This window comes from Oryx dammah, unplaced genomic scaffold, assembly GCF_014754425.2.
Source record: "Oryx dammah isolate SB20612 unplaced genomic scaffold, SCBI_Odam_1.1 HiC_scaffold_11, whole genome shotgun sequence".
In the NCBI taxonomy this organism is placed as follows: Eukaryota; Metazoa; Chordata; class Mammalia; order Artiodactyla; family Bovidae; genus Oryx; species Oryx dammah.
The window spans coordinates 40,800,205-40,822,305 of NW_024070195.1; the positions used below are offsets into that span (position 1 = coordinate 40,800,205).

A 22,101-nucleotide genomic window follows, 5' to 3' on the forward strand; every position below is an offset into this window, starting at 1 on the left:
ATGTAGAGAGAACAGTTTTGAGCTAATCGTAAGCGCTCAAGAAACAATTGTGATTCTTCTCATCCTCATTAATCTTTTTTTAAAAATTGCTTTAGCTATAAAGTAAGCTTTTAGAAGTAAGGATTCAGTTAAATATGACCAAAATAGACTTCAGATGCCAGAACGCCCATTACCAACACAGGCTTGGAAACTCATTGTGCATTCATGCCATCTGTTTTCCTAAACAGTTTCCAGAAGTCCTTGTTCTGCATTCATGTGAACTCAATCCCCCTACCGCTCCCACCCTGCCTTTTGGTCAGTTCACAACACTAAAAGTTGAGTTTTAATTCTGTATTCAGCTAGAATGCCTCTATGTACTTACATGCCATTTCTTCCCTTTGTGTGAAATGAATGATGACTTTACATTTAGAGATGCCAGTTGCATTAATTACTGACTATAATCAATTTGTTGTAAGTTACAGTATAGGTCAATGCCCAGTGTCCGTGATTTCTTTTTAAATTTCCTCCAGGTTCCCTTTAGTCATTTTTAGATAGTACTAAGATGGGGAGGTAGGGCTTCCCTGGTAGCTCAGTGGTAAAGAATCTGCCTGCAATGCAGGAAGACCTGGGTTCAATCCCTGGCTTGGGAAGATCCCCTGAAGGAAGGGCATGGCAACCCACTCCAGTACTCTTGCCTGGAGAATAACATGGACAGAGGAACCTGGTGGGCTACAGTCCATAGGGTCACACAGAGCTGGACATGACTGAAACAACTAAGCAGCAGCAGCAAGGGAGGAGATTTTATTCCTGGTCCAGCAGCTTGGTTACCCACTGATGTAGCAGTCCCTAAGCTGGAGTGGTTGTAAATATTATACCCATCCTTTTGAACATGTTTGGGACTTCCCTGGTGGTGCAGTGGTAAAGAATTCGCCTGCCAAGCAGGAGACGCAGGTTCAATCCCTGGGTCAGGAAGATGCCCTGGAGAAGGAAATGACAACCCACCCTAGCCCAGTATTCTTGCCTGAGAAATCCCATGGACAGAGAAGCCTTGCAAGCTACAGTCCATGGGGTTACAAAAGGGTTGGACATGACTTAGCAACTAAACAGCATTTCCACCTGGTGACTATCACATTTCAGTAGAACAGGACCATCTTAAGCCTGTTGCTGCCTTTGGTTCTTGTGATTCAGGGATCTTGGAAACCAGCCATGGAATATATGCATGGTGGGTGGGATTAAGCTTGTGTTTATCACACAAGCTGTCTTTTGATTCCTAGCAGAAGTCATCTCCAGAATGGAGCTTATGCTGCATCTTTGGAGCTATAACTCTTGGGAGTCTATTTTTGGTGGGCCACTCACTAATTTACTTTGGACAGTGATATTTTTCCTTTATAGCCTGAAGAATCAGAATTTTTTTTAAAAAACTCAAATAAAAATCTGTCCGAATTCACTGCAGGGTAGTGATAAAAGTGAGGCTTCCCAGATGGTTCATTGGTAAAGAATCTTCCTGCCAAGGCAGCAGATGCAGGAGATATGGGATCGATCCCTGGGTTGGGAAGATCCCCTGGAGAAGGAGATTGCAACCCACTCCGGTATTCTTGCCTCAAAAATCCCATGGACAGAGGTGGGTTACAGTCCACCTTACAGAGGTGGGTTACAGTGGGATTCCAAAGAGTCACACATGCATGCATGCACAGTGATAAAAGCAGGTAAGCCCCTCCTTACAATAAATATGTTGGGGATAGAACAGCCCCTGCCTTTGGCCAACCATGTTCTAGCATGTTATTTTTACATCATCTAGTTAGGATGTTGCTGGGTGAGAAAATATGAACACAATCTGATCAGTGGAATAACTGAATTTCTATAACCGTGGCTCTCTCTGAGGATTAAACTATGAATGATTCCTTCCTGATTTTATTAGAGTATAACTGCTTTACAATGTTCTGTTAGTTTCTGCAGTACAGCACCGTGAATCAGCCATATGTATACATATGTCCCCTCCCTGTTGAGCTTCCCCTCCCATTCTACCCCTCTAGGAAGCACCTATCCTTCCTTTTGTGAATGACTATGGGTAGTTTGTTGCAAAATGCTTGGGAGAGTAATTGGTAGAGCATCCTGGCAAGGATCTCAACTAGTGAGCAAGGACCCAATACACATTTTTTTAATGTAATACAAATAGTGTATTCAATATTGTTCTGATTTTGTGTGGAAAAAAAATACATAGGCTATACCAAAATGTTATCTCTTGTATGATGGGAAATATATATAAATTCAGTTCTTCTTTGCACATGAGCATGTTTTATCTTAATATTCAGAAAGGTAAAATTTTTATTGTATATTTCATGAAAAAGATTTGTTTCCCTGTCATACTCTGTGTGTGTGGTCAGTCTTTCAGTCCTGTCCAACTCTTTGTGACCCCGTGAACTGTAGCCCACCAGGCTCCTCTGTCCATGGAATTCCCCAGGCAAGAATACTGCAACAGTTGCCATTTCCTCCTCCAGGGAATCTTCCTGACCCAGGTATCAGACTCACGTCTCCAGTGTCTCCTCCATTGGCAGGTGGATTCTTTACCACTGAGATACCTCAGCAGCCCTCATACTTCATACCTCCAGCCAAAAGTCTTGTAAAGTTGAAGTTGAATTTCTTATCTTTCCTACCACATCTCCCTGCTAATTGCAGAAATTTGGGGAGATGTTTGACTGGTAAGAAGATAAAGCTGGAAAACAAGTAATTTCTGCTGACTTCATTTTTGTTCCTCCTGCCTCTACCGACTTGTTGCATCCAACTGGTTACTGAGTAACCTCAGAAAACCAGAGTCAGCCTGGATCCAAGCCACTTCCAAGAGTGGGATCAGTTCTAATTGGCTAGATGGCTATGAAAAGGATGAGAAATGTTTCTTAAAGTATGTTAGATTCTACTTTGAGGCCCTGATGATTTTATACCCCTATGAATATTGATCTTCATTTTCTTATATTTAAGACACTGTCTTTCCATTACAAAAGGAGACATGCTTACTTTTTAAACTTTGGAAAATTCACAATAGATAAAAATCTATTTTTTAGATAGATTGGTCACACACTGAGGTGGCAGTCCCTGAAGCCACAATCACAAATAAACCACTATTAACATTTTGGCATATACCTAACCAATACTATTCTTTTATAAACAGATAGTATTTACTTTGTATGCTGTTGTTAGTCACTAAATCGTGTCTGACTCTTTGCAACCCATGAACTGTAGCCTGCCAGGCTCCTCTGTCCATGGGATTTCCCAGACAAGAACATTGGAGTGGGTTGCCATTTCCTTCTCCAGGGGATCTTCCCAACCACAAGGATCGAACCTGAGTATCCTGCATTGGCAGGCAGATTCTTTACCACTGAGCCACCAGGGAAGCAGCCTTTACGTTGTGTAATTGTGATCTAACTGTACACACAATCTGGTATTCTTGTTAACTTCATATATAACATGATACTCTTACTATCACTTATTAGTCAGTTTAAATTAGTTTATCTGAGTTTTTTTTTATTATAAATAACACAACAATGAGCAATTTTGTACATCTGCCCTTTTCTATATTTAGGATAGATTTCTAAGGGGAAAACAAAAGTTCTGTATGAAAGCATATCAATCACTATTTCTTGCTCGGTTCCTTCAGTCATGTCCAAGTCTTTGCGACCCTATGAACTGTAGCCTGCCAGGCTCCTCTGTCCATGGGCTTCTCCAGGCATATACTGGAGTGGGTTGCCATGTCCTTCTCCAGGGGATCTTCCCAACACAGGGATCAAATCTGCATATTTTAAGTCTCCTGCATTGATAGGTGGGTTCTTTACCACTAATGCCCCCCTGGGAAGCCCTAGTATTTCTTAATATATTGCCAAATTATTTTTCAAGAGGGCAATACCCACTTTTAATGGAATCGCCTCAGTGTTTTAAATTTGCTAATTTAATCTGATGGACCAAAACAGTGGTATCTCACTGTTGAAATAATCATAGTACATCAGGATTAGGCTTGGGATAAAAAAAAAAACACCAAATTGAAACTATTTCAGAATTTCTGTGAGTGGAAATTCTCTTAATTTGTCATCCCATCTGAGAATGGTTTCTAAGCAACATCAGCCACATAGGTTATATCAAGCAAACTAGACAAAGCAAGGTCAAATGAGCCCAGAATAGGACAAATGGCCAAAGGTGCCAGCCTTCCTATGGGCCTTGCCTCATCCTTACACCAAAAGTGACAACATGGAAACAGAAGGGACTAGATGATCATAACTCTTCCTCTCACTGTCTGTGTAAGAAACCAGTGATCTGACTCTAAAAGGGGCATGTGGGAACTTCCCTTGTGGTCCAGTGGTTAAAACTTCGCCTTCCAATCCAGGGGGGTATGAGTTCAGTCCCTGGTCGGGGAGCTAAGATTCCACATGTCTTGCAGCCATAAAAAACCAAAACATAAAACAGAAGCAATATTGTAACAAATTCAATAAGGATTTTTTAAAATGGTCCACATTCAAAAAACTCTAAAAATGAAAGGGGCTTTTGAGAGCTGTTACTGGGCAAATGAGTCACATGGCCTTGCTGCGTCTTGTGTGTTTGACAGATTTTAAAGGTGAGCAGAGACAAATGTGGAGAATACGTATTTGATTGGACAGTGAGTTGCAGCACAGACCTGGTATTTGTATGAAATATTAGTGCAGAATACCTCTGTGTGGCAAGGCTGACCAAGTCTCTGTGGTTCCTTTGTGGAAATTTGGAAGCTTTACCCCTGAAGGGAAAATGAAGCAGGGTTTATTTTTTCCCCACAGGCTATAGTGGCTGGTATTATCCTGAGTAACGTCCTACCCTACCTTGAAGTTGTTTACACCCTACCCAGTCTGTGGAGGCAGAACCAGTATGACTGTGTGAGTGCAGATGCACTGGGGAGGCTGGGAAGGATGGAGGGGAAGCCTGCAGAGAGAGGGAGAGAACAAACGCAAGTGATCAACGTGAACCCACTATCTGATGCGTCTCTGCTGTTGCTCAAAAAACGGGAGTCAAGGTTATTTGGTACACAGAAATACTGAGACCCTATTCCAACTATATGAAGTTCGATAAAACAGAAGTAATTAAGCAGCTGCAGTTACACATAGATGTAATAAAAAGGGTTCATCATACATGGCATATTTGAATGGCTTTTAATCTGGTTAATAGAACTACATTCCAGGAGAGGGGAAACAAATCCCAACAAGAGAAGAGGGCGTCTTGCCAGGAAGAGTAACTGATGGGAGTGCTCCCCTTTTCTCTAGAGAAGAAAACTAGAGGACATATAGGGGAAATAGCAAGAAATGAAAGATAAGGGATGATGAAGCAATGAGAGGAGAGGAACCCCGAAGAGGAAAGAGATCATTTTGGGATCCAGGTCCCTGAGACGTTAAGAGGGGAATGGGGTCCAGTGTACAGTTAGAGCTTCTGGTCTTTGGAGTGGAGACACTTCCAACAGCCCTGGAGAGAACAAGGGAAGGTTGAGTGCAGAGACTAACAAACAAATGGCAGGTGGAGTAAACAGTTAGGGATTTTCAACCCATCTTCTTTTTTTAAAAAATTGTTTACTGGGGCCTAGTTGATTCACAGTGTCGTGCTAGTTTCAGATGTACAGCAAAGCGAATCAATTATACATAAACATATATCCACTCCATATATCTGCTCCTTTAAAAAACTCTTTCCCCATATACACAGTCGCGTACAAATGTCAGTCCCAACCTTCCGATTCATCCCTCCCCCTCAGCCTACCTTCTTTATGGAAATGAAAGTCATATCACCTGCTGAGAGATGCAGTAGGTGGTGGGACAGGGGCTTGAAAAGGATATTAAAGATTCCTAATGACTTTCATGGGTCTTAAAATAGCAACCAGTAATTTGGTGAGTGTTCTGGGTTGCTTTCCAAACAGTATGTCTAATCTCAATAAATTCTATAAAGCAGATATTATTACCCCAATTTTTCACAAGCGGAAACTGATGTTTTAAGAGAAAATTAAAGAGAGATGTGACCGAGAATGCATAAAAGAATTGCTAGGCAGCCCTGGGGCCCAGTCGTTTGTGACAGCATCAGTCCATGTGGCTGTGGGATTTGTTCTCTAAACGCTCGGTGTTGGGAGAGAAAGGGTAAAGGTGAATTGAGGAACAGGACTTGTGATTTTGTCAGATCTCCTTGTTGTCACGGTCTCCCTTTCTCCTCCTTCCTCTTTTCCATAAGCTCATTTGGATAGTGACGTTCATGTCTACAATTTTACTGGGACTGGATATTGGACTAATCGTTGCAGTAACTTTTGCCTTCTTCATCATCACTGTTCAGTCACACAGGTACTTTGTCTGGGGTAATAGGAGGTGGGCCATGTCAAGGGGAGGCAACTGTGACCTAAAGGCCAACGCATTTCCTTACAGAACTAAGATTCTCCTCCTGGGTCAGATCCCTAACACCAATATTTATAGAAGCTTCCAAGACTATCGGGAGGTAAGAATCCAAATGAGTCCCATCCTTTGCCCAAAGGATGGGATGGACCAGGCCTGCTGCTTAGTTTTTCTACCAAAAAAAAAAAAACAAAAACCCTAAGCGCCTTTGTTCCTCTCTGCTGCACTGCAGATACGCATTTACAAAGGCGGGGAAAGTGATGCAGCCAGTTAAGGATAATTTTAAATGTACTTCAGAGGGAGGAGGGCCAAGAAAAAGAGAGGTGTGAAGAAATAAGAGGGGAAAAGAAGAAAGCAGGGGGTGAAAACCAGAGGGAGGAATTTGTTAGTTCTTGATGCTTATAAAGAACACAGATTCTCCAGGATGTTCTAAGGATTTTTTTTCCCTTACTCCGTAAAAGAGCTGAAAAATTGCCCTCAAGTGTACTTTTATCTGTCTTGCAGGTTGCAAACATCCCAGGGGTGAAGATCTTCCAGTGCTGCAACGCCATCACATTTGTCAACGTCCACTACCTCAAGCGCAAGGTGTTAGAGGAGGTGAGGGCTGTCCTCTGATTCTCCCCGCCTGCTTCCCTCCCCGTCCCAGAGTGTTCTCCCCTCCCCTACTCACCACTTGAATTAGACCCAGCATATGTCTTTCAGATTGAAATGGTAAAGATGCCTCTTACAGAAGAGGAAATTTATACCCTGTTCAGTCAAAATGAAGAGGGCGCACAGCGAGGAAAGATTTGTCGGTGTTACTGCAACTGTGATGAACCAGAGCCATCGCCCAGGGTTAGAAACACCTCTTCTTTTCTCCTACATTTTATAAAGAAATGCACTGGTAGAGTTTTTTTTTAAATTATTTATTTGTTTATTTGTATCGTTGCACTGGGTCTTCGTGCTGTAAGCAGACTTTCTCTAGTTGCAGCAAGCGCTACTCTCTAGTGCACAGGCTTCTCGCTGCAGTGATTTCTTTTGTTGCGGAGCACAGACTCTAGTGTTCTTGCCTGGAGAATCCCGTGGACAGAGGAGCCTGGTGGACTACAGTCCATGGGCTTGCAAGAGTCGGACACTGCTTAGCAGCTAAACCAGCACCACCACCACAGACTTTAGGGAACACGGGCTTCAGCAGATGTGGCGCGTGGGCTTAGCTGCCCTGTGGCAGGTGGGATCTTCCCGGACCAGTGATCGAACCAGTGACCCCTGCATTGGCAGGCGGATTCTTATCCACTGTACCACCACGGAAGCCCTGCACTAATAGTTTTCTAAAAAAAGAAAGAAAAGAAAATCTAAACCCCTCCAGGGATTTTAACTCATAGATGAACCATGAATAATCAGAAATCTCCGTTTCTACTCAGAAATGGGGACAGAGGTTCCCTTTCAGGATCTTGCCCTGAGAGTAGGAGGCGGGAGGAGATGTCTCAAGTTCTGACTCCCTTCTCAATGACCAGTGACTTATCTGAGCTCAGAGCACAGTCTGCTTGTTGGGATCGTCACTAGTTCCCTGGTTGTCCCTGTTTTCCTTGACTTTAATCTTAGCTCCCTGGCTGTAGATTTCTGAGAACGAGTGACTGAAAGATTGTTTCCTAATTTGCAGCAGGGTTAAGGGCAGGGTCAAGCTGGCTGGGGTTCCCAAGGGTCTGTCAGGGTCTCCTGATAGCACCCTGTGACCAGGGAAATGATGATGTGGTGGAGAGGGCGGAGAAGAAGACAAGTTTCAGAAGATTATTCTAGCAACTGAGTTAAAGTGCTCATTCATTTCCCACTCAGACTTGGTCTAAATATTCCCTTTCCCCAGAGCAGGGCTGTTCATTTCCGTCTTTGAGGACTTCATGTGTACCTACACCCTGGAGTGGCTGTATCTACACACACACGCACACATGCACACACACACATTTCCCATCCCCCTCCTCACATGGGCACCAACAAATACAGAGCACGCGCTTGTGTGTGTGTGTGTAAGAGACGCAGCATGGACTGTAGCCCATCAAGCTCCTCTGTCCATTGGATATTCTAGGCAAGAGTACTTGAGTGGGTTGCCATTTCCTTCTCCAGGGGATCTTCCCGTTCCGGAAATTGAACCCACGTCTCCTCCGTCTCCTGCTTTGGCAGGTGGATACTGGGCCACCCCAGGAAGCCCATTCGCATTCCCATACAGCTGAATGGAGCATACTTCTCCTGAGCTCCTGGAAAATACCAACTTCACTGCCAAGAGGACTAACTCTACTAGTAGAATTAACACTGTCCCTGATTTTTATTTTGCATCCACATTGCACTGAGTATGGTAGAGAGTGTTTATAGGGCGTCGGAGAATATATTTTAGAGTAGGGTACAATCATCTAGTATTTGTTGGGCTTATACTAGGTACCCCAGAACTATGACACTATGAAAAAGAAAACCAAATGTTTAGGGGTCTCTGCCTCTAGGTCTTTCTTCTTAGTTGTGGTATAAAGCAGATAACATAAAATCTAGCATCTGAACCATTTTTCAGTGTACAGCTCAGTAGTGTTAAATACATTCACATTGTTGTGCAATCTTTACCACCATATATCTCCAGAACTTTTTCATCTCGAAAAGCTGGAACTCTGACCCATTCTACAACTTGGCATTTCCTCTCCTTTCCAGCCCCCTGGCAACCACTATTAGACTTTCTGCTTCTGTGAATTTGACTATTCCAGATACTTCATATAAGTGGAATCATACAGTATTTATCTTTTTGCAACTGGCTTATTCCATTTAGCATAATGTCCTCAAGGTTCATTTGGGTTGTTCTTTATTTTAAAAGTTTTTAATGGAAAAATCTGAACAGGTACAAAAGTAGAAACAAGTATAATGAGCCTCTATGTACCCACCAACCACTTTAAGATTTATCACATCATATTCAATCATGTCATCAATACCCCTACCCACCTATAATCCGTCCAAATCACAGGATTATTTTGAAGCAATTCATGGAATTTTAAGTCAACTGAGGGAATTCCCTAGCAGTCCAGTGGTTAGGACTCTGTGCTTTCACTGCTGTGGGCCCAGGTTCAATCCCTGATCAGGGATCTAAGATTCCACAAGCTGTGCCGTATGGCCAAAAAAAAGAAACAGACTGGAGAGACAACACTCTATTAATGTGACATTTAAGGTTATTATTGTATTTTATCCATCCAAAAATATACATTATTTCCCATCTCTGAGATTTAGATGTATTATATACTCAATGGCAATATTATAGTTTAATTTGCAGTGTTTTCTTTCTTGATAGCACGAAAAGCAGTGGTGATGAAAACAGGGTGGTGAAGCACACCACGCAGCATATTGCTGTGTTCTAAATTGTGTGTCTATATTCTCACAACTCTGAGACTTCAGGTGAAGAAAGACGGGCATGCACTCAAAAAGGCAGGGAAACATCATGATAGTAATGGACTTAAGCCGGGCAGGAGAGAGAAAATTGGATTTATGTCAGGTAGGAAAAAAGAGGACTCCCAGTCCATGAATAGGCTTGGGCAGAGACACTGAGGTAAAAGTGAGCACGGGGTTGTCAGGGTAAAACGCCCAGCAGTAAAGAGTCCTCCTGAAATGCAGGAGACATGGGTTCGATCTCTGGGTCAGGAAGATGCCCAAACACTCCATTTTTGGGTGTTTTTTTTTTTTTTTTTTTTTGGCCTGAAAAATCTCAAAGGATCACAAAGAGTCAGACACGACTGAACTACTGATTACAAGCACGTCAGAGTAAGAGGCTTAGCCTGGGCAGTAAGTTCAGGCAGACCCAGAGGGAGTGGATTGTGAAAGCTCTTGAAGGAGTGTAGAGCAGATGGAGAGAAGTGGGGAGGCTCTCAGAGGTTTATTTCTTAGTATTTATTTTTATGTATTTATTTGGCTGCACTGGGTCTTCATTGCAGCACGCGAACTCTTAGTTGCGGCATGTGGGATCTAGTTCCCTGACCAAGGATAGAACCCAGGGTCCCTGCATTGGGAGAGTGGAGTCTTAGCCACTGGACCACCCAGGAAGTCCCTCAGAGGTTTATTCTGCCTGGAGAACCTTGAATCTCCCCACCACTGAACCCTACCGTCAGCTGTCCCCCCAAGGCCTGGCCTCAGTGACTGTCAAGACTTGGGGAACATCTCTCTTCTTTGAACTGTAATATTATCACTTGTCCACACCATTTTTAGCAATACAGTATATACCATCATGTATAATTATCTTTGCATTTTTCCCTATTTTTAAAGTTTATTTCACAAGCAGCATTATTAGATTTTTCTTGAAGAAACATCATCCCAACGTATACTTCTGTAGCAAACAAATTCTTCATTTTCCCACATGCCTTCCAGTTCTTGTCTATATAGGTTGCTGTTTTTGCTCAGTCGCCAAGTTGTGTCCAACTCTTCAAGACCCCATGGACTGCAGCACACCAGGCTTTCATGTTCCTCACCATCTCCTGGAGTTGGCCCAAGTTCATGTCCATTGCATTGGTGATGCCATCCAACCATCCCATCTTCTATTGCCCTCTTTTCCTTCTGCCTTCAGTCTTTCCAAGCATCAGGGTTTTTTCCCCAATGAGTCAGCTGTTTGCATCAGGTGGGCCAAAGTATTGGAGCTTTAGCTTCAGCATCAGTCCTTCCAGTGAGTATTCAGGGTTGATTTCCTTTAAGATTTCCTTTATAGGTTTTTACTCATCCTTTAAATGGACATGCGCCCTTTCCCCAGGTAGAATCTGGCCACCATGACCGCAGAGTCAACATTCACCTCTTTCTTACCATTGTATTCCTGAGGCTTGGTTCTGTCCGTAAGCAATGCCAAGCACCTCAGGCCCATTAGGAGGGTAAGAGGAGTGGAAGGTAAATATAGCCATGCTTTAGGAACTTCTGCATTCTTGAGGAAGTTTGACAGACAACAGTTTCACTGATAAAAAAAAGGAGGGTTGAGAAAAGGGACTGATGGAAGAAATACTGGCTTGGCCAAAAAGTTTGTTCAACCTTTCCATAAGCAGTTATAACCCAATACTTCAAAGTTATAGTAGGTGCTGGAGACTAATTAGAACCCAGGGATGAGGGAAAAGAATAAACCAAAGATGATTTAAAGTCTGGCTCACTAGGACAATGATAATGTCACTGAGGCATGTGGGGGAAGTTGGTGGGGGGAGGGGGATGCTGTGAGTGGTGAGAATCAGGGAAGATGAGTGTGGCTTTATAGACATTGTTGTCGTTTAGTAGCTAAGTTGTGTCCGAATCTTGTGACCCCATAGATTGTAGCCCATCAGGCTCCTCTGCCCATGGGATTTCCCAGGCAAGAATACCGGAGTGGGTAGCCATTCCCTTCTCCAAGGGATCTTCCCAGCCCAGGGATCGAACTTGCATCTCCTGCTTGGCAGGCAGATTCTTTGCCACTGAGCCACCAGGAAAGCCCATGCATAAACAGATGGCTAATGGGAAGCTGCTGGATAGCACAGGGAGCTCAACTGTGTGCTCTTTGACAACCTAGAGGAATGGGAGAGATTGGGGGTAGGGAGATTCAAGAGGGAGGGGATGTATATACTGCTGCTGCTGCTAAGTCACTTCAGTCGTGTCCACCTCTGTGTGACCCCATAGACGGCCTCCCACCAGGCTCCCCCGTCCCTGGGATTCTCCAGGCAAGAACACTGGAATGGGTTGCCATTTCTTTCTCCAATGCATGAAAGTGAAAAGTGAAGTCGCTCAGTCGTGTCCGACTCTTAGCGACCCCATGGACTACAGCCTACCAGGCTCCTCCGTCCATGGGATTTTCCAGGCAAGAGTACTGGAGTGGGGTGCCATTGCCTTCTCCAATGTGTATACTACTTGTGGCTGATTCACGTTGTTGTATGGCAGAAGCCAGTATAATATTGTAAAGCAATTATCCTCCAATTAAGAAAAAGATCAACATGGTTTTAGTCACAAGCTAGAAGTGACAATGAAATATCTAAGGAGAAAGGTATAGTGCGTGGTCTGTGAAGTTTCCAAGAGCAAGGGAAGTGAATTAGTAGATAGAAACAGCATAGTGGCAAATACTTCCAGCCTTATTGGAGTCTTATCATAGTCCTCCCCTAACTCTGTTGTCCCAGGTTATTTACACAGAACGATATGAAGTTCAACGGGGTCGAGAGTCCTCCTTCATTAACCTGGTCCGCTGCTCACGTTTCGAGAACATGGACACAGCCCACAGTATGTCTGAAGACCAAGTACCGTACATAACATCTTCCTCATCTCAGAGAATCCCAAACTATGAGGAGGTGGAGAAAGTTTGGCTTTCTGATGACCCCTCCAGGAGCATGACGATCACACTCCCTGAGGCTTCTGATACTCAGGTCAGGCCTACAAAACTCCTGCCTTACTCAACTTCAACTGTTCTACCCAGCGTCCACACCATCATCTTGGACTTCTCCATGGTACATCTTGTGGACGCACAGGCTTTGGTCGTATTAAGACAGGTAAGTACTAAGAAGGTGTTCACAAGAGCTCTGATCCCTGACTGAATCCTGTTAGTCACTGATCAGCTGCTCTGTGATTCCTAGGCCACTAGAAACTTGAATACCAAAGACAGTTTAAGGTCAACCAGAATAAAAAGAAAATGAAGCAACTCTGATTTACTAAACAAGGGTTGGTTCCCCAAGCATGGCATGTTGTTTCTCAAGGACTAAAAATCAGAAAACTCTTAACACCATTGAAACAACGATCTGTGCCACGCCCAGCAACTCTCAGCACATCCTGGGAGTTAGCTACAAAAATTTTCAAGGAATAGGTTCAAATGCTACAGAAAAAAGTTCACACAGAATTCTTACTATTCAGCTGCTCTAAAAGGCACTCAGGAGGTTTGAAGAAGTTGTGATGAAGTGACACATCAAGTGGGCGGTTGCCCAGCCCAGTACCCACGTCCAGACCCATAAGGATCTTCCCCAGTTCCCTCTTCATTGCCTGCCTCTTTGGGTGAAAAAGGCAGGAAAGATTTTTTCCTTCAAAAGCAGTGTTCCCTGAGTCCTGATTTCTCTCCCACCTTCTGGTTTCTCAGACAGTTTTCATTTCTCTCCTTCTTGTACAAATATGGACAGTTTAGGGGCACAACCAACCATACTGTTTTTATTGTTTAATGTCTCATAAGCACAAAATGGGCTTTCCTGGTTGCTCAGATGGTAAACAATCCACCTGCAGTGCAGGATACCTGGGTTTGATCTCTGGGTTGGGAAGATCCCCTGGAGAAGGGCATGGCAACCCACTCCAGTATTCTTGCCTGGAGAATCGCCATGAATAGAGGAGCCTGGCGGGCTACAGTCCATGGGGTCGCAAGAGTCGGACACAACTAAACAACTAAGCACAGCGCACAGCAAGCACAGAATAGTGCTTGTGGGAAGCTGCTAGTGGGAAGCTGCCAGTAAAGCACAGGGAGCTCAGCTCGGAGCCCTGTGATGACCTAGAGGGGTGGGGTGCAGGGAGAGGAGAAGGGAGGTCCAAGAGAGAGGGGATGTATACCCCTCTGTGAATCACATACCTGATTCACGTCACTGTACAGCAGAAACTAATGCAACAATGTAAAGCCATCATATTCCAATTTTAAAATCTCATAAGTATCTTTTCCTCAGGCAGCTTTTCTCTTTTCATTCTCTCTCGTTATTGCTCCTGCTGGCTCAGTTTCACATATCCTGAATCCATTCGTTTCCTGGCTCTGACTGCACCCACCTTTTTTTTTTTTTTTTTAAATCTGCTCCTTCAGCTGACTTTCCTTCTTTTATGCTCAAATTCTATGTAACAAAATATTTATAAATATTTTATCCTATTTCTTATTCCCAAGCAAATATGATTCTGTTTTAAGTGAATCCAGCTCCTCTTTGGTCTAAGGCAATAGGAAGCTTGTCATAGCAGAAAGTGGTCTGTGGATGTGTGCTCTGTCCTGGCTTGACTGCCACCCCCTGTCCATTGGACCCAAGGTAACTTATTAAATTGCATTGGGTCTTGGTTTCCTCATCTATGAAATGAGAGGCTGAGAAGAGGTTTACATTAAGGGTTTCCCCATCCATGAGACCCTCTCCCCCCCAACCCCCCCAACTCCGTTTGTAGACTCAGATATAGTTGATTGTATCTTATCTTTGGGACTTCCCCATTTTAGGTTGTAGTACTGGGCTATGTTCTCTTCTCCCAGTCTTACACTGTAGTTGTAACTTTAGATTTCATTGACCTTACATTATTGAATGTCTCTTACATGCCAGCGTGAGTTGAGCACATTTATATACACTGTTTCATTTAGTTCTCACAACAGCCCTGAGAGACAAGCCATATTTCCCCCTAAGAGTCCTGGGCTCACAGCCAGGAAGGGACTTGTCCAGCACTGGCACTTAAAGCCTCTGACTTTATATCACTCTTCCTCCTGTCCTGTACCTGTGCCATCCTCTCCTCCCTCTCTCTCTCATCTTTCATTTATGTGGAGGCACCATATGTTCTGGTCCTTGGCATGACCCTTCCCACACCTGGCCTATGCTGATGACTCTCTGCCCCAGGTCATGTCTGGCACCTTCACTTTGCAGCTGTCAGAGACTCAGCCCGCACTCTCACACTTTAAAAAATTGCAAGTTACTCCCCAGGGGTCTGACCCTGTGTTTGTTTCCAGTTTGGTTTGTAGCTTCCTCGGTCAGGGCATTTGAGGGGAGTGATTTCTTTGATGCTAGCATCACCAAGGCCCAGCAGTTCTTTGTCCTCCCTGACACTGTGCTGTTTGTTTTGCTCTATACTGCTTTGTTGGAGGAAATTATTGCTTTGTTTACTTCATAACTGATAACTTACACTCACTAAGAAAAATCCCAGTGGTTGGTCTTATTAGAGATAATTACTCCATTTAAGCTTCTTTTTTTAAAAAAACTTTTATTTATTTGTTTACTTTTGGCTGCACTGAGTCTTTACTGCTGAGCTTAGGCTTCCTTCAGTTGTGGTGAGCAGGGGCTACTCTTTATTGAGGTGCAAGGGCCTCAGCAAGTGCACAGAACTTTCAGTGCTGGAACTAAAAAGCCACCGCATCGCTCTTCTCGTTGCAGGGCATGGACGGCCCGGCTTCAGTAGTTGCGGCTCACAGGCTCCGGAGCTTGGGCTCAGTAGTTGCGGCACGTGGGCTTAGCTGCCCCACAGCGCGTAGGATCTTCGTGAACCAAGGATCAAACCCAGGATCCCTGGCATTGCAAGGAGGATTTTTAATCACTGGATCACCAGGGAATTCCTCAGCTGCATTCATGAGATTTGAGTCTCCCGCTGCTTATCATTTAGAGTCTGTCTATGATGGCTCTTTCCCAGATCACTTTGTGATGTACCATTTGATCAAGAATGACTTTCTTATTTCTTCCTGGTAGTGAAAGAAGTAGAGTCTGTCTATTTTGTTTCTTTTGACACTTCAACTTAGACGCCAGGGTTAGAACCTGTTGAGTCTTAGAGTATTAAGGTTCGTGGTGACTTGTTTTGAGTTGAACATTACGACTTATAGTCCCAGAGCATATGTATGTGTGTGTTTGTGTGTGTGCATGGGCTGAAATGTATACTTGAGGTCAGTATTTGATGTTTATTAATCTGAAGTTAAATATCTGATGTTTTACTAAATTCAAATATAGGTTTGCAGAGCAGTTCTGAATATGACCCTTAGGGTCCCTGAATACCGTTCCCAACTGTGTCGCTTGACCGTCTCTGGGCCACAACTTGCCACCTCTGTCAACCACTAAGCAATACTAGCAAGTTGTGGTTGTTTGTGAGGACTGTCCAATGTGTCCCTGTCATGCCTGTGCCCATGGCTAGCCTAGCACCATCTTCACTTGAACACTGTCTCTTTATGTGAACTGTTTCCCCACTTCAGACCACGGACAACCCTCCCTCTCACTCCCCACCCCACACGAGACCATCTGATTCTCTTCTGTGTTCCTGGCACTTTGGCCATTTCCTGGCCTATTGCAGTTTGCTCATCAGATGTTTACAGAGCTGAATGGGTATGAGGTACATATACCCCAGACAAGTGAATGACCAAAGCGACTAAAAATTCAGTGAATTCAAAGGCCCTGTCCTCTTCTGAGTGTGAAGACCTCTATCACTGGTTTACTCTTTCCCCACAGATGTTCAGTGCTTTCCAAAACGCCAACATCTTGGTGCTCATTGCAGGGTGTCACTGTGAGTATCCTTCCTCCCATGCAGAGGGCTGCGTTTTGAATCCTGGATCCTCACCTCCCCGGGTGTCTGACCCTGTGTATGTTCCTGGTTTGGTTTGTAGCTTTTGTGGTCAGGTCACTTGAGAAGAATGATTTCTTTGACGCTGGCATCACTAAGGCCCAGCTGTTCCTCACCCTCCACGATGCTGTGCTATTTGCTTTGTCAAGGAAGCTGCCAGAGTCCTCCGAGTTAAGTGTGAACGAATCAGAGACCGTCATACAGGAAACCATCTCAGAGACAGACAAGGTTGGATGATGTGAGGCAACGGAGGTGGCGGGGGGGAGGTAGGAGGAACATCTTATTAGAGAGAGATGAGCAATGCGCAGGGAAGGTTTGAGTGTGGCTGTCCCAGAATGTGAGATGCTGAAGGGTTCCCTTACCAGTGGGTGAAGAGCAGTCAACCTGGTCCCCAGGCTCCCACACTGCCATGACATCTGCATGTCATTCAGGATCCTTTCCCAACCGAAGAAGGGTTACCCCACCCAGAAGGGGCCTCGAGAATCCTTTCACGGCAAGCTTGGTTACTGCCAGTACCATACCGATTAATACCTATTTTAAATATCTCCCTTAGCTATACCCCTACCCTACCCTTGGGATGAATAATAAAACTGACAAACTAGCAGACGTAAAGATCTGGCAGTCTATTTATGACTAGAGCAAAAGGTAGGGATTATGGACAGACGCAAAGCTAAAGAAGATAGCAAGGGTCCAGGTCGTGAAGGGCCTTACACACAGTGCCGGGGATTATACTAAGTCCCCTGCATACAAATGAGTTCTGCTTCAAGAGTGTGTTCATAAGTCCCACAAAGCTAGCCTAGGTACCCAACTAACACAATTGGCTGTATAGTACTGTACTGTAATAGGTTTATAATACTTTTCACACAAATAACACATAAAAACAAACACAAAAAAATAAACATTTTAAGTCTTACAATACAGTACCTTGAAAAGTTCACTAGTACAGGACAACAGCTGGCAGCCAGGGGCTGGCATCGAATGAACAGGTAAGAGTTACTGACTCGAGTGGGGGCAAAAGAGATAGTAGAGCTGAAGGATCGCCAGCAATAGGAGATGGAGGGCAAGCTGCAGTGTTGCTCATGCCTGACGTTGACGGCAGAGGTTTTGGTTCCTTGCTGGAACCAGATGCGCATTCATGTCTTCAAAAGCTCGCAACTTGAAGGTTTGTATGTAGGGGACATAGTATACATTAGGGGGTTGGAAAGACAAGTAAAATCAAGAAGACAAGACATTCGGGAATGCTGACAAGACCACTGTTGTTTCAATGGATGATCATGAAATCCAGGCTGGCTTAGAAAAACTAGAGAAGTTGGAAGTTATGGATTAATGGAGCCTGAAGCATAGTAAGTAACTGGGAAACTAGAGAGTATCAAGAAGATGAAAAGCAAATTTAGGCCAGAAATATTTTCTACTTTGCCAGGAACCCATGCTTTCTGGTACCATTAAGTCCTACTATATTCTGAAATTCCTTGACTGTTCAAAAATTAAATGCACTTGGGAAGTTTTAACCTATCTAACTGTGTGTATTTCAGAAAGAAGAATCAAGACATAAAACAAGCAGAAGTTTTATAGAAGCCCCCAGAAGTAAAAGTCCAGCCTTCTCCTTACTCCCAGACCCAGAGATGGAGGAGGAATCAGACTTGGATCTGTATTCCACGATACAGATGTCTAAAGACCATGGGCTGGATCTGGACCTACACCTGGATCGTGAGGTGGAGCCTGAGTCAGAGCTGGAGCCTGAATCTGAGCTGGATCAAGAGACAGAGCTCGAGCCTGAGCCAGAGGCCAGTCACAAGGAGTCTAGGCAGAAGTACTGGTCTCTGTTTAGGGCTATAATTCCCAGATCCCCAACTCACACTCAGGCTAGGACACAGTCGGTAGACAGGAAGCATCAAAATGTGAAACCATATACATCCAAGGCTGACACCAGTGAGGATGCCTTGGAGATCTAGGAGTAAGGCATCACATTTCCTTGGCAAATCCTCCCCACCCAAAGGGGGCCACTTGGTCCGGAGATGCAGGCTACTTACAAACTAGCAGTACTTGCTTGGCGACTCCTCCACCTGCTGGCCTCCTTCCTTGCTCAGCACTGGGATTGCACTCCCAGATCACAATGCTAACCAAGAATTATCTCTGAATTCCTTATCCAGGCTCACTTCATCTCACCACCAGATGTTCCACTGAAGAACATACCCCTTGTACCTTCTTCATACCCCTCACCCTTGAGATTTTTTTCAGACCACCTCTAACTTATCCCCCTCATTTCTGTTCCCCTTCCTCCAAAGAGATGAGGCTCAAATAAAATACATAACTCTAGTTATATCTGGACCCTTCCTGCATCTTCTCTCTTCTCTGAATTCTATATGCCGAAGAAAATGTCAGGTGGAAGAATTCCAGAAGTAGGTAGACGTGGGGAAGAAAGGAGCAATAAAAAGAAAAACTGCGTAGCATCTGTCCTTTATATGTAAGTTATCTCCACTGTGGCTTCCCTAGTGGCTCAGATGGGAAAGAATCCACTTGCAATGCAGGAGACTCAGGTTCTAATTCCTGGGTTGGGAAGACCCCTTGGAGTAGGAAATGGCAATCCACTCCAGGATTCTTGCTGGAGAATTCCACGGACAGAGAATCAGACACGACTGAGAGACTGACACTCTACTATCTCCACTGTACTGGGGAAAATAGGTTAAGTTAGGCCAGCCTGTGAAGGTCTGTAGTACAAAGAACTGTTAAGCTGAAAGCAGTTTTGCCGTCACTCCAAGGTCAGGATCTTGACAGTTTCAGAAGGCCAATAAACTGGACCACCTGATGTGAATGTTAGCTCTATACAACTCCCCATGGTCTTCAGATTACCTTCACCATTACTTCTTTCTTACAGGTTTTTAAGATACAGGCAACCTAGAATCTGTACTGTCAGTGGGCCAAATTTAGTTTAAATCTGCGACAGATATAAACTCCTTAGGAATGGGGAAAGTCAATCAAGTCACTAGTTTGGTCCAAATTCATTAAAGAAAATTTCCCCTCCTCCATTAAAAAATTCTAGTATTAAGGTACAACCTGAAGAGAAATATAATCTCCTAGGCAAAGGCATATGGAATACTGAATTTTATTTCCCACTCAGTAAACAAGATTCCCCTTGCTTAGAAAATCAACGTCTCTCACCAGTTAGATGAAAGAAATACTTGTTAAAGTGTGTCTCTTATCACAGAGCTAGCAGGTGCATTTACTCATTCTGCAGACATTTACTGCACCCCAAACTGTGGGGTAAGTAAAATAGTAATATCTCTCCCTACTTGACACATGTATAAAGCAAGACATAAGTTTTGTAACTAGCTCAAGGTCATACACAATCATAGACAACCTTAAAAGAGGTGGGAGCCCAAGTCACAAGCTTCGTTTGTTCCTGTTTACTCAGCACATTTACTGAACTCCTACTATGTGCCACCCATCATCCCAAGTGCTGAAGACACAAAACAAGCAGGACAGATGACAAAAATAAATTGTGATAAGTACCTTGAAGGTAAAATGCCCGAAACCCAGAGGGCATAACATCAGGAGGACCTGCACCTATCTTGGGTGTCAAAGAAGCTCTTCCTATGGTGATGGCATGTGGCCTTGCATCTGATGGACAAGAAAGAGACTTAAAGCAGGGCCCAGTGACTGCTAGGAAAGCAGAAGCAGATGAGTGACCAAGAGTGGTGACCGTGGGTAAGTACAGAAGCTGGGCACTCAGGGACATCCACAGGTGGAGCCTCAGGGGGATTACCATGGCCCCAAGGGTTCAACCAGAAACTGGGTCAGACCAGGCATGGACTGTCAGGAACATGGAACTGTGGCAGGAACAGGCACAGAAACGTTTCAAAACCAAGAAAACATTTCACATTTAAAACAGGAGACTAGGAAGTGCATGGAGAGCCCAGTTTCTGTGAATGGCTGCCCTCTCATTCCATCTCCCTTTCATGCCCACATTTCCATCAGAGGAAGGTCTTTCAACACAGAACCAATGGCTTCTGACACTGGTAGAGTTTAGACTTTGGTCCTTTCTGTTATAACTGCAACATAGCTAAAAATTGACTTTCATGCATGACCTCAGAAAGACCAACCTGATGCTTGGACTGCAGTCTATCTTTAAAGAACATTATCTATAAACCCAGAGCATCCATCCCCACCCAAAATAAGAATAAAAATGGTCAACTGATTGTAAATAGTTCAGCATTAAAGAAAGAATAAATTGAGCAACAATTCAAAGGCTGAGTCTTCTTCCAAAATGCAGGTCACCTGAAATTCTGACATTTCAAACTTTACAAAATGCCATGGTTTGGATTGGTTGGCTCACTTTTCATTGCATGGTCATCATTGCAGATTCTATATCTCTCATGGGAAATTGGAGAAAAATTCTAAAGCCAAAAAAACTAGTATAGGCCAGATCTGACAGTATAATTATTTTAGCACAAATCCCTGATGGCTCAGTTGGTGAAGAATCTGCCTGCAATGCAGGAGACCTCAATTCGATCCCTGGGCTGGGAAGATCCCCTGGAGAAGGGAAAGACTACCCACACCAGTATTCTGGCCTGGAGAATTCCATAGACTGTATAGTCCATGGGGTCGCAAAGAGTTGGACACAACTGAGTGACTTTTTTCACTTTCACTGAAAAAAAAAAGACCTCAAAGTGGCTATGTTCTACAGTTAATGGGTTATAGGGGTATGATTTATATTAGTACATATTAAAAACTAAGTGAAATCAATAGAACTGTAGGAAAGGAGGTTTGGAAAAAAAATTGGTCAAAATAGGTGGCCCCAGGTAGCTGTCTTTAAATCCATTAAACATCACCAAGCCCAATGGATTGTAACTTGATTTTACCCATATCTTATTTAGATGACGTTTAGATGAGACTTTGCACTTAGACCTTTGAGTTACGGCTATGTGAGAAGGTCATGACGTTTGGGGAGCCAGAGATGGAATGCTGTGGTCTAAATGTGTTGTCCCAAATTCATATGTTGAAATCCTAATCCCCAAGATAATGGTGTTAGGAGATGGGGCCTTTGGGAGGTAATTAGGTCACCCTTATAATTATTTATGGGATTACTGGCCTTATATAAGAGGCCTCAGAGAGATCCCTCCTCCCACTATATGAGAACACAGCAAGGAAACAGCCATCTATGAGCTAGGAAGTGGGTTCCCACCAGACACCTAACCTGCCAGCACTTTGATCTTAGACTTTCCAGCCTCCAAAACTGAGGGAAATAAATTTCTGTTATTTATAAGCCACTCATTCTATTGTATTTTGTTATAGCAGCCCAAATGGACTAACATGCCCAAGGACTTAACTGCATCTAGATTCAATGCTCATTTATCACTAGAAATACAGGAAGTAATGGCAAAATCCATAATCCATGGTGGCATAATAATCTTGAGATCATAGAATCTCAGCGCTAAAAAGGACCATGAGGGTCATCTAGACTAATTTTACCCATCCAGGCTCCTACAATTAAATTTAATTAAACACATACTTA

General features: G+C 43.8%; 1 protein-coding gene across 1 annotated transcript in view; it reads left to right on the plus strand.

Moving 5' to 3' along the window:
* SLC26A8 (solute carrier family 26 member 8) overlaps positions 1 to 18,909 on the plus strand; it is an 84,073-nt gene extending 65,164 nt beyond the window's left edge. Inside the window, exons 12-20 of the mRNA XM_040249835.1 lie at positions 4,776 to 4,871; positions 6,202 to 6,308; positions 6,390 to 6,459; positions 6,861 to 6,953; positions 7,059 to 7,190; positions 12,467 to 12,832; positions 16,478 to 16,532; positions 16,633 to 16,817; positions 18,122 to 18,909. Of these exons, the coding sequence (XP_040105769.1) occupies positions 4,776 to 4,871; positions 6,202 to 6,308; positions 6,390 to 6,459; positions 6,861 to 6,953; positions 7,059 to 7,190; positions 12,467 to 12,832; positions 16,478 to 16,532; positions 16,633 to 16,817; positions 18,122 to 18,541 (1,524 nt within the window). The 3' untranslated portion in view covers positions 18,542 to 18,909. The remainder of the gene's footprint in view (positions 1 to 4,775; positions 4,872 to 6,201; positions 6,309 to 6,389; positions 6,460 to 6,860; positions 6,954 to 7,058; positions 7,191 to 12,466; positions 12,833 to 16,477; positions 16,533 to 16,632; positions 16,818 to 18,121) is intronic.
* The last annotated feature ends 3,192 nt before the right edge of the window (positions 18,910 to 22,101 follow it).